General features: G+C 36.5%; 1 protein-coding gene across 2 annotated transcripts in view; it reads left to right on the top strand.

Annotated features, from left to right (window-relative positions):
* Positions 1–14317, top strand: part of LOC131074510 (endoribonuclease Dicer homolog 2) — a 305149-nt gene that overhangs the window by 93714 nt on the left and 197118 nt on the right. Inside the window, exons 8-9 of one of the 2 annotated variants that reach the window (XM_058011146.2) lie at positions 1870–1995; positions 2199–2235. In XM_058011146.2, the coding sequence (XP_057867129.2) occupies positions 1870–1995; positions 2199–2235 (163 nt within the window). Of the gene's footprint in view, positions 1–1869; positions 1996–2102; positions 2236–14317 lie in introns of both variants that reach the window. The other variant, XM_058011144.2, reaches the window with a different exon arrangement.

Below are 14317 nucleotides of genomic sequence, written 5' to 3' on the forward strand. Positions count from 1 at the left end.
ACTCAATAACATTTATTATGCCTATCCTGCTTATAAATGTTTATTGAGATATCTTGTTATGTGTCCGACTAATATTTAAATTTTGTATTGCATGTGAGCTTGAAAGTCTAGATAGTAGTTTTGTACTGAGTCTTGTGCTCAATTTAAACATAGCATTTGTGTTTACGTGTTAGCCTATTCAAGTCTTTATGTATACTTTCATTGTTTAGTCTTTGTATTTAGCAAAAAAATGCAAGCGTCTAGCCTTCAAATTTATTCAGTTAGAAAGGGATAAAATCCTTTGCCTTGTGCTAAAAGAGCATCCCAACCTTTTATGCTAGACAAACCCAAATAGATACAAATTTAATGTTTATTCACCCTAAATGTGAAATTCGTGGAAAAGCATTGTAAAGATTCTAATTGCAAGTACATGGTGTTTATATTAGGTTAATTTCTATTTTATAGGGAGTTTCCTTCGGTAATTTGAAGAGTGTATTGAAAGGTGCAAATTAAAATGCTGACAAATTATTGCATAGTCAACAATTTCTGCATCCTCTTGTAGATCACAACTGCTGCAACACATTCGAAGCACAGGCCGCTCAAAGCACAAACTTTTCGAACATTGGGTGTCCACAACTGCTGCAACACATTCAAAGCACAGGCCGCTCAAAGCACAAACTTTTCAAACATTGGGTATTTGGACATGGACATCAATTAATCTACTTGGCAGATTCGTTCAGTGCAAATAGTCCTTTGAAGCATATAAACAATGAGTTTGTGCTTTCAATGGCTGCAGCATGTTCCCTATGGTTATCATAACCACCTAAGTCCCTCTTCCTTGTATGTGATGGTGTGTACTGCAACCTTTAAGCATCTATTTAATAGGCCTATAGAGGGAAGTCAAAGACTGGCTACATCAATGACATTTTGAACTTCCAGAATTAATGCATATATGATAAATAACTTAGGAGGCATTAAAACTTCCATGTGCTTCCTATTATAGTCCTTATGGATTTATATCTTTGAATGTGATGGATCTCAGCTACGGTCACTGTATCATCAGGTTTGGTGGGATTCAATCAATGGCATATATGGGAGCTCTTCTTCAACTATAAATGCCTGCCTCAAACACATATTTGTACATGGAAGATCCGGATCTTACTTTCACAGATGAAAATCCTTAGGTATTTTTAATGAGTTTATACCTGTTTCACCCATTTGTGGTTGAAGAGATACTACGGTATCCCTTTCCATTATGTCTATGCCAACTATAGCTATTCGCATGATGTTAGCCTTGCTTGGACATTATATTAGACCAATTGGTTTTTTGCAGAAAGCAACCACAAACAAGCAGTACTACTGGATTGTAATTGTGCCTATTGGATAGGTTTTTAAAGGGAAACCAAGTTGGGTATTTGTTAAATGACCTAAATTACCAAACCAAAAAGAAATCTCACTAATGTAGTAACTATACTCTTTATTAGAGTGCAAGTTGAAACAAATGACTCGATATAATATATCTAATACTCATATATCTAATAGTTAGAAGGTAAAAAATTTGTATTACCCCACACAAACAAGGATTTATCAATCAAAGTGCGAGTTTAAACAATTAATTTCTCTCTATAATATATCTAGCAGTGAAAAGGTAAAAATATTTGTATTACCCCTAGAAAACAATGATTTATCTTCAGTGGTTAAATGCTCGATAGAATTCAGGTTCAGCCAGTTGATACATTTGTTTTTGTTTAATGACATATATATTGGAACCAAGAATAACGTTTTGTTAGTTTGTAATATTGTATTCTTAGTTTTTATGTTCAATTGTATTTTGACATTAAAATATGGTAATGAAAAATATTAAATCTTGACAATCTGTGAGTTTATCAGCATACTCAATTTGAGAGCAATGACATTTATGGTGGGTCTCTCGAGAAGGCAAGAAAAAAAATTGGGAAACTTTATTTAAATATTTTATATTGTGCTGAGGAGATGGGCATATGGTGTGCGTCCAAGGTACAAACTATGGTATCTTTAAGTCTGTTATGCTTTTTGAGAAGCTTAATTTAATCAATAAAATTGCATTACATGTTAATTCCCATTTTAGTAAAACTTCATATCAGGCTTCGGAGATTCTCTTGAACACCAAAATCAACAGTTTTGAGGGAAGTCTGGTATGTCATGAGTTTGTTACTAATTCCAGCAAGCATTTTCTTCAGGATGCACTCAATGTGTGCAATAAATTTTTACCTTCAGGTATTTTTTGGATTTTTTTGTTTTATAATTTCTTGGAACAATGACACTTCACTTCAATTTTTTCATTGAAGGGAAATAAAAATATCTAAAATTTGAGTTATTGTTATCTTTGTTTATGTGTAATTTTACAAAATTATTTTGCTTGCTGTTAATTTGATTTTGAGATTCGCATTACAGCAATTCATTGTTGATAGTTGTTTGTGTTTAAGAAAATATGCTGGTAGTTATTTACCATTCTAATTAAGGCTTAGTGTGCAAAAGTTGCTAGACATACAGGTAAAAATTTCCAGCTTATACTAATGGGAAAGATGATTGTGTTAATCCTCTAAATAAATATAGCTGCTTTCTTGGGAATTTAAGTAAAATCTGTTAAATAAGTACACTATTAAAGATTATATCTGTAATATGCAGCCCTGTTTGTAGTCTGATTTTTTGGAGTGTGTTTGTTGTTTTTACAATGTCCACAATGCCAAATAAAGTGTAGGTTTCATAGATAATATTGCTATATTTATATTGAATGAAATACACTAGAAACTTGAAAAATTACACTATTGAAAATTCTAGATTTTAACTCAAGACTTAAATATTCATTGTTATTTCGAAGTAATGACAACCCAGATCATAAAATATCATTTATTATTTAAATCTTACATACCCACAAAACTCAACATTGAAAATGTCCTTGCTGTTCACAAAATTTGCATTTTCTCAAGCTCAAAACCCTAGGCGTCCAACTCCACAGTAAGCTAACTTGATCAATGATGAATGAAAGGTGAATATAAGCTTCAATCTCTTCCTAAACGCCTCAGAAAACAGTTACATCAGCAGCTTCACACCTCTAGAAGTCCATATGAGCAAACTGGAAAGTGATGGCCAGCATAGCAATGGTAGCAAATCAGCAAACAAAGCACTTCATTCTTCCTCCAAATCTGCACTCCAAATTTTTAATTAATTTGCAAGTCCTTTATTAATATAAATCTCCGCTAGTCCAAAATGAGCTTCCTATGTGAAAAATCCAAGTGATTCTCTAGACTGTATCTTGCAACATCGTGAAGAATGTTGCTTATGAGGGTTTTTGTCCTCACAAACCTCAGAGAAATAATCTCCAACAAACAATCTTTAAAAATCTCCAAACAAGCATGCTGAAAATGAACTCTTAAGAGTCTTTTATAACATTCCCAAGAGAGCCGACACACTTTTCCAGCCAATGTGGGATAAATAGAAATGCTTCCCTTTTAATAGTTAAGCCTCCAAGTACCTTTAATGAAAGGGACTTTTAATACTTAAATAACTTTCCCTTTAACTTAAGTCCCCATATTAATTTTAGCTTCATAACTTAAATTTATTGATAAATAAATTAATAATCACAAACAATTATTGAAATCTCTAGTCAATAACAACAATTGCCATTGACAACATATTATCCATGAATCATTGATGATACTAACTTGGTTCAACTAACTTACTATAAATGGTAAGTATTCTAAGACCACACCCAAACATCTCAAAATCACCTGCAACTAAAACTACCTAGACCAAATATCCCCAGGATACCTTAAATGTCCTGGTTAGCCTACAGGAACATGGAGAAATAGGGTAATGACAACTTCATACAATATGTGCTAGAAAGGGGACATTACAGTCAGCCTTTCCCAATATTGCTTGTCCTCAAGCGATTTTATCTTCAGATGTTATTTTCCCACATGGCATGCTCCACTAGGAGATTCCATTTGACCAGGTACTCCTTGATGGTCCTCTTCCAAAGCATTCTCTCGCCTAGTTTGTATGATAGCCTCTAGAACCAATGTCAATTTCCCCACTTCATCTAGGGGTGGCAACTGTACTGATGGACTCACATTGTGACCTAGGGCCTTCTTGAGTCATGACACATGAAATACATTTTGAACTTTGATGCTTGCTGGTATATCTAGCTCATGGGTTACTTCCCCGATATGTCAAGAAACTCTGAATTGTAAATGTATTCTAAATTTCCAATTTAATGGACAGGTTATGTGCAAGCTGTTGTATTTTAATTTCATATTATGTCAATGATACTAATATTGTAATCTTTCACTTTTACTGCAGGTAAGGAGAATGAACATTTATTGATTTCAATGTCATCTCCTTTGATCGGAATGATGTATAAGTATTAGGGTGGCCACGATCAAGTGGCACCTTGATCGGACATGTCTTTTAGACATGTCTGACCAAGATGTCACTTGGTCGTGACCCTTGCTAATAACAGCCGATTCATAACTAATCGGTGCTTCATACATACCCGATAATGAATCGGTATCTTTAATAATAACTGTGTTTATACTATGCTCGATAATGAATCGGCATCATTAATCATAACATCATTTATATCAGGCCCGATAATGAATTGGTATCATTGCTGATGATAATAGTGCTTAATCATATCCGATCGGTATGTTATGTTAATTGTTAATTGTTACAGATAAAACATACCCGATTATGAATCGGTATCAAGGCATATGAATTATAAACAATAACAATGTATGCTATCGGGTTAATACCCCGATAGCATATTAATGCCGATATGGATCGACATTAATATGCTATCGGGTTAATAGCCCAATAGCATATTAATGCCGATATGGATCGACATTAATATGCTATCGGGTTAATAGCCTGATAGCATTATAGATTGACGCTTAACATAGTTAAGCAGGTTGTCAATCTAATCCAATATTAATATCATGATTGTGATCAAAACATAAAGCATGAAATGAGTAAACAGAATATAGGAGATTACTGAGTTAGAAGGTTCTTATCTTGCAGAGGCTACTAATGCATTAACATGAATGGGCCATAAAATCGTGGTTTTAGTTTCTCTGCCCCACTTCTCTTAAGTGTAGACTGATTGTAGGGTTGAAGTCTCAGATAAACCATATCGCCCACCTCAAAACTGCGCTTAACTCCGTGCTGATCAGCATACAACTTTTGCTGATTATGTGCCTACTGGATATTCTCTTCCAACTATCTTATAATGTCCCGACTTTCCTACAACCAATCCTTTGCCTTGGGCACTTTGCTATCTGTGAGAAGTAAATCCATGAAGCTAGGAGCTTTGCACTCATACAAAGCCATGGACGAGGTCATCTTAATGGACATCTGATTGTTGGTATTGTAGCAATGCTCACCCAAATGCAACCATCTAAGCCACGCCTTTTGCTGCTCCGATACATAATTCCAGAGATAACCTTCAACCCACTTGTACACTATTTCTGATTGGCCATCAATTTGTGGGTGATAACTGGTACTAGGCATGAGCTCAGTTCCACTCAACCTAAGCAGTTCTTGCCAGAACAAACTTAGGAACTTGCTGTCCCTATTGCTAACAATATATTTGCGCATCCCATGTAGCCTAAACACCTCCCTGAAGAACAAATTTGCTACCTGAACTACTGTCTAGGTAGCTACAATAGCAAAGATGTGTGCAAATTCAGTCAACTTGTCAACCACCACATAGATACAACCCTTTCCCTAAACCTTGGACAATTTTATAATAAAGTCCATCGATATACTCTCCAATTTCTTATTTGGGATCGGTAAGGGTTGTAATAATCCAACTGGGAAGGTATGGTCATTTTTGTTTTGCTGGCAAACTAGACACTCTCTAACATACTTCAGGACTTCATTCTTAAGTCCTTTCCATGTGAACCTCTCACGGATTTGCTTGTATGTTTTAAAGAAGCCTAGGTGACCAGCCAATGGTACATCATGAATGTTTTCTGAATAGTCATCTTGAAGTGCTAAAAAGGTACTAAATAGATTTTGTTCTTGTAGTAAATAAGATCACCAATCACTGTGAACCTGTCATCTCGAGTGATGCCCTCTATCTCTCCTACTGCCCACGGATTCTTAGCATAATTTGTTGTAATCAATTCTTTCCAATCAGCAGATATCTCAACCAAAGAACATAAGTGTGGCCTCTTGGAAAGTGCATCAGCTACCACGTTTTTCTTCCCTTTGACATATTCAATGTCAAAGTCATAGGCCTGCAACATAGTGACCCACTTCTGTTGTCTATCATTGAGATCCCTTTGATTCATAAAATATTTTATGTAGTTATAATCTATTTTAATTACAAATTTACATCCTACTTCTTGTCCTCATTTTTGTTTTCGAAAATGAAGGACCATTGCATGATTTTTTTGTGAAAAAATGAAAATTTTTACTCTACAACACGCTTCTCGAGGCATAATTTCGACTAATCCTCGGACTGGCTTAATCCTTAGTCCATCCTCGACCTACGTTTCGAATTTCGTCGCATTCTGGATTCGTTTGCTATGTCTTTCCTTCAATTTTGGGTTTTTTCTCCTTGACTGTAGGTGGAGAATTTTTCTTGAACTGCAAGTTTTTATGATTTCCATTGTTTGGTCTTTTTAGGGAAATTTTTAGCTTATTACATGTGCACTTTATTGAAAAATAAAAAACTTGTAATTTGCTTTTTATTTCCTCTTTGATTTTTTTGTTCTTTGTTTTAGTTTAAATAAGGATTTTTTGGTTAAGCTACAAGTAAACTTGTAATTCTTTCCAAAAGCCCCTACTTTAATGGTTTTTACATGTAATAGGGATTTTAAACCCCTATTACATGTGTGCAAGTAAATTATAACTTGTTATAGGGATTTTATTTCCCCTTTACAAGTAATTTTAAACTTGCATATCTTTAAAAAGTTCCCGATTTTGCCTTGTGAATGAAAAAGTGACAATTTTAAACTTGCACTTTGTCTCCAAAAACCCGATTTTGCCTATAAAGTGCATTTTTGACAATTTTAAACTTGTAATAGCATTTTCAAAACCCGATTTTTGCTTTGTTGAGGGAAAAGTGACAATTAAAACTTGTTATATGGAAAACAAAACCCGATTTCCTCTATGACATGTGAATGCATGAATTGAAACTTGTATTTTCTTCCCAAAAACCCGATTTTCTTCTCCTTAGTCAATTTTTCCACAAATTCTTCTTAATTTTTTGTGGAGAAATTCAAGGAGTAAGAAGGCGATTTTTTGTGGATTGAAGAACACGTTGCTGCTGTTTGGTGATGATTTACCATCATTCTTTGCTAAAAACGGTTTACCACGTGGTCCTTTGAATCTGCATTTTGGAGGATATTTTCTTTGCAAATCATCAATCTCCTAAATCGTTTTTACTTCTCTTACCTAGGCGTTGAAGTTGGGAGAAGTTTTCAGTCATTTAATGAGCCATTTAAGATGCATTTGATGCCACGCTTTTACCACGTGACCCTCCTTTGGCTGTGTTTTGGAAGGATTTGATGCCGTGTTTCCATCTCCTCCTTAGGCGTTTTGTTTTGGATCTCTTTGGTGTGTTCTCTCTTTGGCATTTTGGCCCTCCAAATTTGGATTTGCTGCCATGTTTTTCAGTTTGTGGCATTTTTGTAAAAACGTGATGAGGGTTTAGCATTGCGGATTGTTTCTATTTATTAGATTGCCTTCTTTATTCAAAGATTGATCATCTTTTGGAGAGGCATTTTCAGTTTGAATCAAGGTATGTTTTCCTTTCTTTCTTTCTTTCATTTTCTTATTTTCTTGTTTTCTTAGTTTTCCTTTCTATTTGTAATTTTGTAAATATGTTGTTCTTCCCCCAAAAATCGGTTTTTGTGAGAGAGATTTTCCCCTTGATATGCGATTTTTGAATTGCATTGTTCTTCGCCAATTTCCCTCTTTACTTGTATTCGGGATTTTAAATCCCGATTACAAGTTGGCTGGAAATTTTTGTTCTTCCCTTACGATTGAAGAATTTAACCATTTTTGGTTGAAATTCCAAGTTAAAAAAGATGTGAAATACCCTTCTTTTCAAAATCGGGTTTTAAAAACCGGATTACATGTCGAAAAGTTCTTCACATTTTCATGGAAATGACATTCCCGGATTTTCCCATTTCTATCCAATTCATGTTTCCCATATCCGTACTTTCCATTTTCGTCATTTTCCGCAAGTCAAATTCTCATTTTCCATCCATTTCTTCATTCGCAAATTTCAAGTGTACTTGCATTCGGGTTTTAAAAATCTGATTGCATGTATGTTCTTTCCAATTTGTATACTTGCAAAAATTTCCCCAAAATCCGAAATTGGTCAAAGTAAAAATTTTCCCATTTCCATATATTTCCCCTCTTCCTCTCACAAAATCATGAAGTTCAAGAATCGAAGTTTTTCCCATTTGAAGAAGGAAGAATGTTATTTGCAGCTGACTATGATGTTGCCTTAACACTTTTAAGTCTTCATCACAGTATTCTAGGTTTTCAATCAATGTCAAATTTGCCGTCATCTCCAATTCCAAAAAAGATGAAGTACAAATATGACAAGTATCAGAACGAAGTTGCGCCTTCCCAAGTTTCTTCCTCTTTGGATCGTATCAGAGACACAGAAATAGGGCATGTGGATATGTCAGAATTTGTCAAGAGGGTGGAAGATCCACAAGATAACAATATGCAGCGGCTGTTGGACAGCCATATCCATCATGCATCTTCTTTCCTGGTGGCTGCCCTAGAACCTGAATTTGTTCTTGCTTACGCCCATCATTTTGATAAGGAGACAAGAATCATCAAAAATGATGATGGTGAAGCAATAATCCGCCTTGACGCAGACACAATCGAGAAGGTCTTCAGAATACCTCCCGCACCTGTTTACATGGAAATCTCCAAAGAAAGTGCAGCTGAGTATTATGTGAAAAGAGAGAAAGATTGTAAACGACATATCAATAGGTGGATCCAAGAGCCACAAGCCTCCTTCTCAAGGTGGGCCAAGTTGTACTGCTGTGATTTCAAATGGGAGATAGGAGACACCATAACCCTTCTCAACAGGATGATGGGCCTTGAACATTCTAATTTTTTTGAGCCCTGGATGTACCAATTCATCATGTTCATAAGATAGTTTCATCATATATCTTGGGGAGAAGTCATCAGCGATGCCTTGTGTGAACAACTTTCAGCAGTCCCTTCCACCATGACTTTCTACATGAACTCATATTTGGTATACTTGGCAGCATCACTTAGACACTTTCCAGGTCTTTCTACCTTGGTGATCGCTCACTTATACCAGTTTGGGAATATTATGACCAGTTGCCGTTGAGACCCAGTAGACTGCATTTCAAAAGAGTCCAAGATGCGTTCTTCGGATATTTCATGTGTCAATTTGACAGAACTCTGAAGAACAAAAGGGTATCAGATGAGACATGGGAAAGGGTGAGTAAGTATGGATGTTTGTTTCTACAGTTACCCACCTTTACCTATATGAGAATCGGATGCTATAGTGGTCAGCCATATATGCTTCCTAGATACCCAATTGATAGGATCATTCTTATGGAGTTGGGAAGATAGATCATGGCTGTCCACACTTTTCAGTCTGCTAGACACAAGGTTGGAATGGGGATCTCTACAACAAACCCATAAAAAATTGGCCGGTATTCTCTTGTCACATCTGTAAAAGCTAAGGCCATGGAAACTGAAATGCAAGAAATTAAGCTCAAAAGGTTTAAACCTAGAGCTGATTTTGCTTACAGGGGTATGAAGGAGAAAATTAAGAAATCCTTTGTGCACGTGCATCGCATTGAAGACATCTGGGTTGATCTCCGCACAGAGGTTGAGGTTCTAAAGATGGATTACCGTAGGCTTATTGTTGAGCAGATTGTTCATTTGAACTTGGTGGATATCCCACAAGGGATGATTGACGATGGCCATGTACTTGATCCTGAATACATTTCACGGAGGTTTGAGGAAGCCCCACTTCCTTTGATCCAATGGTCACACAAAGAGTGCATATCCATCCTTGAGATATTTCAGCCTATCTTGGCTAACACCAACTCATGGCTGGAAAATAATGTTGTTAGACTCATAAAAATCAAGGTTGGAAAAGAAGATGATTCTACAGGGCCTCTTGGACGTAAATCTGAGATTCAGGTTGACAACAAGGAAGGTGCATCATCTTCGGGCACAAGGATCAAGTTGCAAGTTAGTCTGGCAGTAGTGCTTCCTCCTGAGGAAACGACAGTTCGCGAGAAAGAAAAATCACGATTTCATGTTCAGGTGGTGGATCTAGATAATCCAGAAGAAGGGCAACAATCTGATGATGCTCCTCAGTCTCCAGTTTTAGACTCGCCTCATGAGATCATTCCCCCAGTTTCCATTGAGATGCCTCTTTCTCCTCTTGATTTGCTTGTGGATGAATCTCCTCAGAATGCTATTCCCATTTCAGCATACAAGCCACCTCCTGATCATTAACAAGAGAGCGTGTTGGAAGTTCCTGAGGATATTCCTACTTGTATTCAGTTATCAGAAATTGATACTTCTACTTTTGATTTTGATGAGTTTATGAGGCAATCTACATACCCATTGGTAACTGAGCAAACGGTGGTCGCTGTCCAAACAAATATTCCTCCCAGGATGACCACGGTGATTCAAACAGAAACTGTTTCTCCTTTGCCTACAACTGCTACTTAAGGGGAGTTGATGACTTTACCTTCATGGCTTAGCTCTTTTACTCCAAAAAGGAAGAAGCAAGAAATCTCACCTGATGCCTTTGATTATCAGCAACTAAAACAGTCCAGATCCAAGGTTGCTAAGAAGGCCAAGACTATCTCCAGAGTAATCGTTGACAATAACAAGATGAAAGTAGTTGAAATTGTAGAACCCATTGCAAATAAGCCACTTGAAGAAATGTCAGCTGCTGATTATAAGGTTACAAGGATAGAATTGGGCCAACAAACGCATGAGGTCATTAAATATGATGCTAAGTTTTCTATAGCTTTGCTGGTACAAAGGTGTGTTGAACTTCTAGCAAAGAAAGACAAGCTAGAAGAGGAAAACCGACAACTTATGGCAGCCGTTCATAAAATCACAAAACCTGCTGCTGAAGGGAGTAACTCCATAGGTTCTTCTGGTTCCCAAGAATCAATTCGTGGAGTGGAAAGAGCTGCTCAAAAGGTACAAGCACTGGATTCCTGGGTTGATCAGCTTCATGATCTATGTGCACAAGTGATGAAAGACATTTTTCAGATGATGTCTAAGTTGGAAACCATTGAGGAGAAACTAGATTAGACTTTTGATACTTTCAAAAAGAATCTGGAAAGTGTTGAAGAAAGTTTGACAATCTGGCGTACCATACCCCAACAACAACTGAGTGTTTTACAGGAGCATGCCATCATCTCTTCCAGGGTCATGTACTTGGAATTTGAAGAGCTTCTGGAAAACAAGGCCCTTGTTCTTAAATCCCTCATTGAGGAGATTGGTGATGCAAAAAGATTCCGGGGCGAAGTTTTCCGAGATATTGTCTCACATTGTGAAAGGGCCTCTTGCAACATATTAAATCAGGATGGAGAACTGATTCTAGAAGAAGAAGTTCTTGCTGATTTACAAATGAGGATCCATAATGAATGGAGGAGCGAACAATTCTCGGCCGCTTCAATTCAAATATTGATGAAATACCAAGCCTTTTTGCATGAAATCCAGTCCATCCTGGATAAAAACAGCTTTGCGCTCCTTCGGTGTCATGATACTATCGTGAAGACCATGGTTGTTGCCAAGAATACCCATGAACCGGATCCTGAGGAACTACAAATGATAATCCAGAAGTTTAAAGGATTCGTGTCTTCACGTGCTACAACTTAAGTGTTTTTCAACACTTGGTTGTATTTTTCCACTTTTGTAATCTTTAGTTGTAACTTTGTTTTGACAAGTTACATGTAAAAGTCTTTTTGTAAAATGCAAGTTAACTCATTACTTGCACTTTTGTAATTACATGTAATTGTAAGGCAACTACAAGTTGTGTTTAGTTAGGACTGTAGTTGGAATAAGTCTTTGTTAGTTATTGAAGTCTTAGTTAGTTATTGATTAAGTCTTGGTGGTTGAGAGAATTTCTCAAGTTAGTTAGGATCCTCCCACCTTTTTCTCATGACTCCTCTCCTATAAATACTTGAGGGGGTCTATTGTAATTTTTATCTTTTGGAAAGCAAGCAAAAATTCTGCCAAATTTACAGCAAATAAGTCTTTGAGCTTTCATGTGTAAATTCAAGAATTGAAAGGAATAGAAGGAAATTGCTCAAGCTTTGGGTCTTTGTGCTACATTCTTTAGTGTTCTATATTATCTTTCTTGCAAGTGTTTCTTAAAGAGCTTAATTGATTCTGATTTGTAGTCTTTGTGCTGCAAGTATTTGAGGTTAATATAGATTAAAATAAGTATTCTGTTGAGAGAAGCTGCAAGTCTTTGTGCTTTCACTTGTTCTTAGGAGAATTTAGGAGTAGATTTTGTGAGAAATAGTTGTAAGTCTTTGAGCTTATACTACTTCCCGTTCTTTTAAGTAGAAAGGAATAAGATATTTCAGTCTTTGAGCTGTTATAATTTGTTCTTTATAGCATTAGTATAGAAAAGGGTAGATAGGACTTCACATAATCAAGTTTTTGAGCTTGATATTGCTGTCCCATCCCGAAGGAAGTGACGGAAGTCTTTGCGCTTTCAGGAAACTTCATTTCCTTTCTCTCATTTCATTTTGAAAGTGGTTACTGCTGTTTATATCAAATCGCTATCTTTTTCTGTGAAGATAAAAGGATATTGTCTTTCTTGAAGGAAGAAGAAAGATTGTTGTCCCATCCTATTTTATTTTCAAAGTTGTAGTTGTTAGGGTTCCCACAGATACGAGGAGGGGGGGTGAATCAGTATCTGACCGGTAATGAAATTTTCTTGTGACAAAACATGCAGAACATAAAGTAACAGTGTACCGGTATGCAAGAATTAATGTAATAAACAGAATCAAAAACATCCACATAAAAGAACACCATAACACAAGATGTTTAATGAGGAAACCCAGTGTGGGAAAAACTTCGGTGGGATTTGTGACCCACAATATTCACTTACTGGCCAATAAGAGAATATTACTTACAATAGGGGCCTGCACATGCAAGAAGGCCAACTGCCTAGAGCACACTGCTCAGTAAGAAGTCACACTGACTTACAATGAGGATTAAGCTAATCCAATATTCTGTACTGCTTTACAATAGCATCTTCAATGCTAGATTCAGTACCGGTTCTTGCTCTGTTCTTTACATATACCCTTGACCTATAATTCGCACATTAGGTCTGCCTAATAATTTTCTTTATGCTCATTTTTCTATATCCACAAATGTCTATAATGATCTCCTTTATATACAAGAGTCATTTTACAATTTTCCAAGTCGGCTTACAATAATAAACGAAATATTGCATATCAAAAATCCTGTCGGCCTCTGTACCGGTATACATCTTTTCTTTTGTGCCGGTGTACATCTTTATTTCTGTGCCGGTGTACATTTTTCCTTCTGTGCCGTTGCCGGTGCCGGTGTAGAGTGGTCTTGCTGATGCCGGTGCACTGTCTTGCTTGAATAATGCTTTGCCGGTAGAATGTCTTGCCGGTGCCATAGGATTGCAAGGTTGCCATCAATTACAAAACCTTCAATCACACACAATGTTCCATTGGAGTGTCCATATGCCAACAATCTCCCCCTTTGGCATTGATGGCAACACTCATGAGAAATTTCAAAAAGATGTCCAGAAATGTGTAGACCAAAAATTTACCAAAAAAAATGAGTGACTCCCCCTGAGCATATGATTCCTGTGTTTTGAATTTTCTCATCCTACTACTCCCCCTTTGGCATCAATGACAAAGGTTAGTAGAGTTTGTAGTTATACCAGTCCATAACCTCAACCTTGTAGTTGGGTAGTTATTATCTGAAAAAGATCGCCCAAAATTAAGTTTATACTATCCATAAAATTTTTGCTATCTTTTATTGCGGTTTCAGTTCTTTTCACAGTGTCGGTGAGATGCTGCAATTGCTCTGTTGGTGTTTTACTTCCCGGTGTTAATGCCTCTGAGATTTCCTTCCGTAGAGATGCTAGATAATCCAATCTTGGACTCAGTTTGGATCTCAAGTATTTTGCCTTATTTATTATTGTCTCTTTCTCTTTCTCCTGTTTAAGTAATTCTGTCTCAAAATTTGCTAACTTATCTTCAAAAACAGATAATGAATCCGGTGAGTTGACAAAATTGTCTGCAAGCTTGTTTATTTCTTCCTG

This window comes from Cryptomeria japonica, chromosome 9, assembly GCF_030272615.1.
Source record: "Cryptomeria japonica chromosome 9, Sugi_1.0, whole genome shotgun sequence".
In the NCBI taxonomy this organism is placed as follows: domain Eukaryota; kingdom Viridiplantae; phylum Streptophyta; class Pinopsida; order Cupressales; family Cupressaceae; genus Cryptomeria; species Cryptomeria japonica.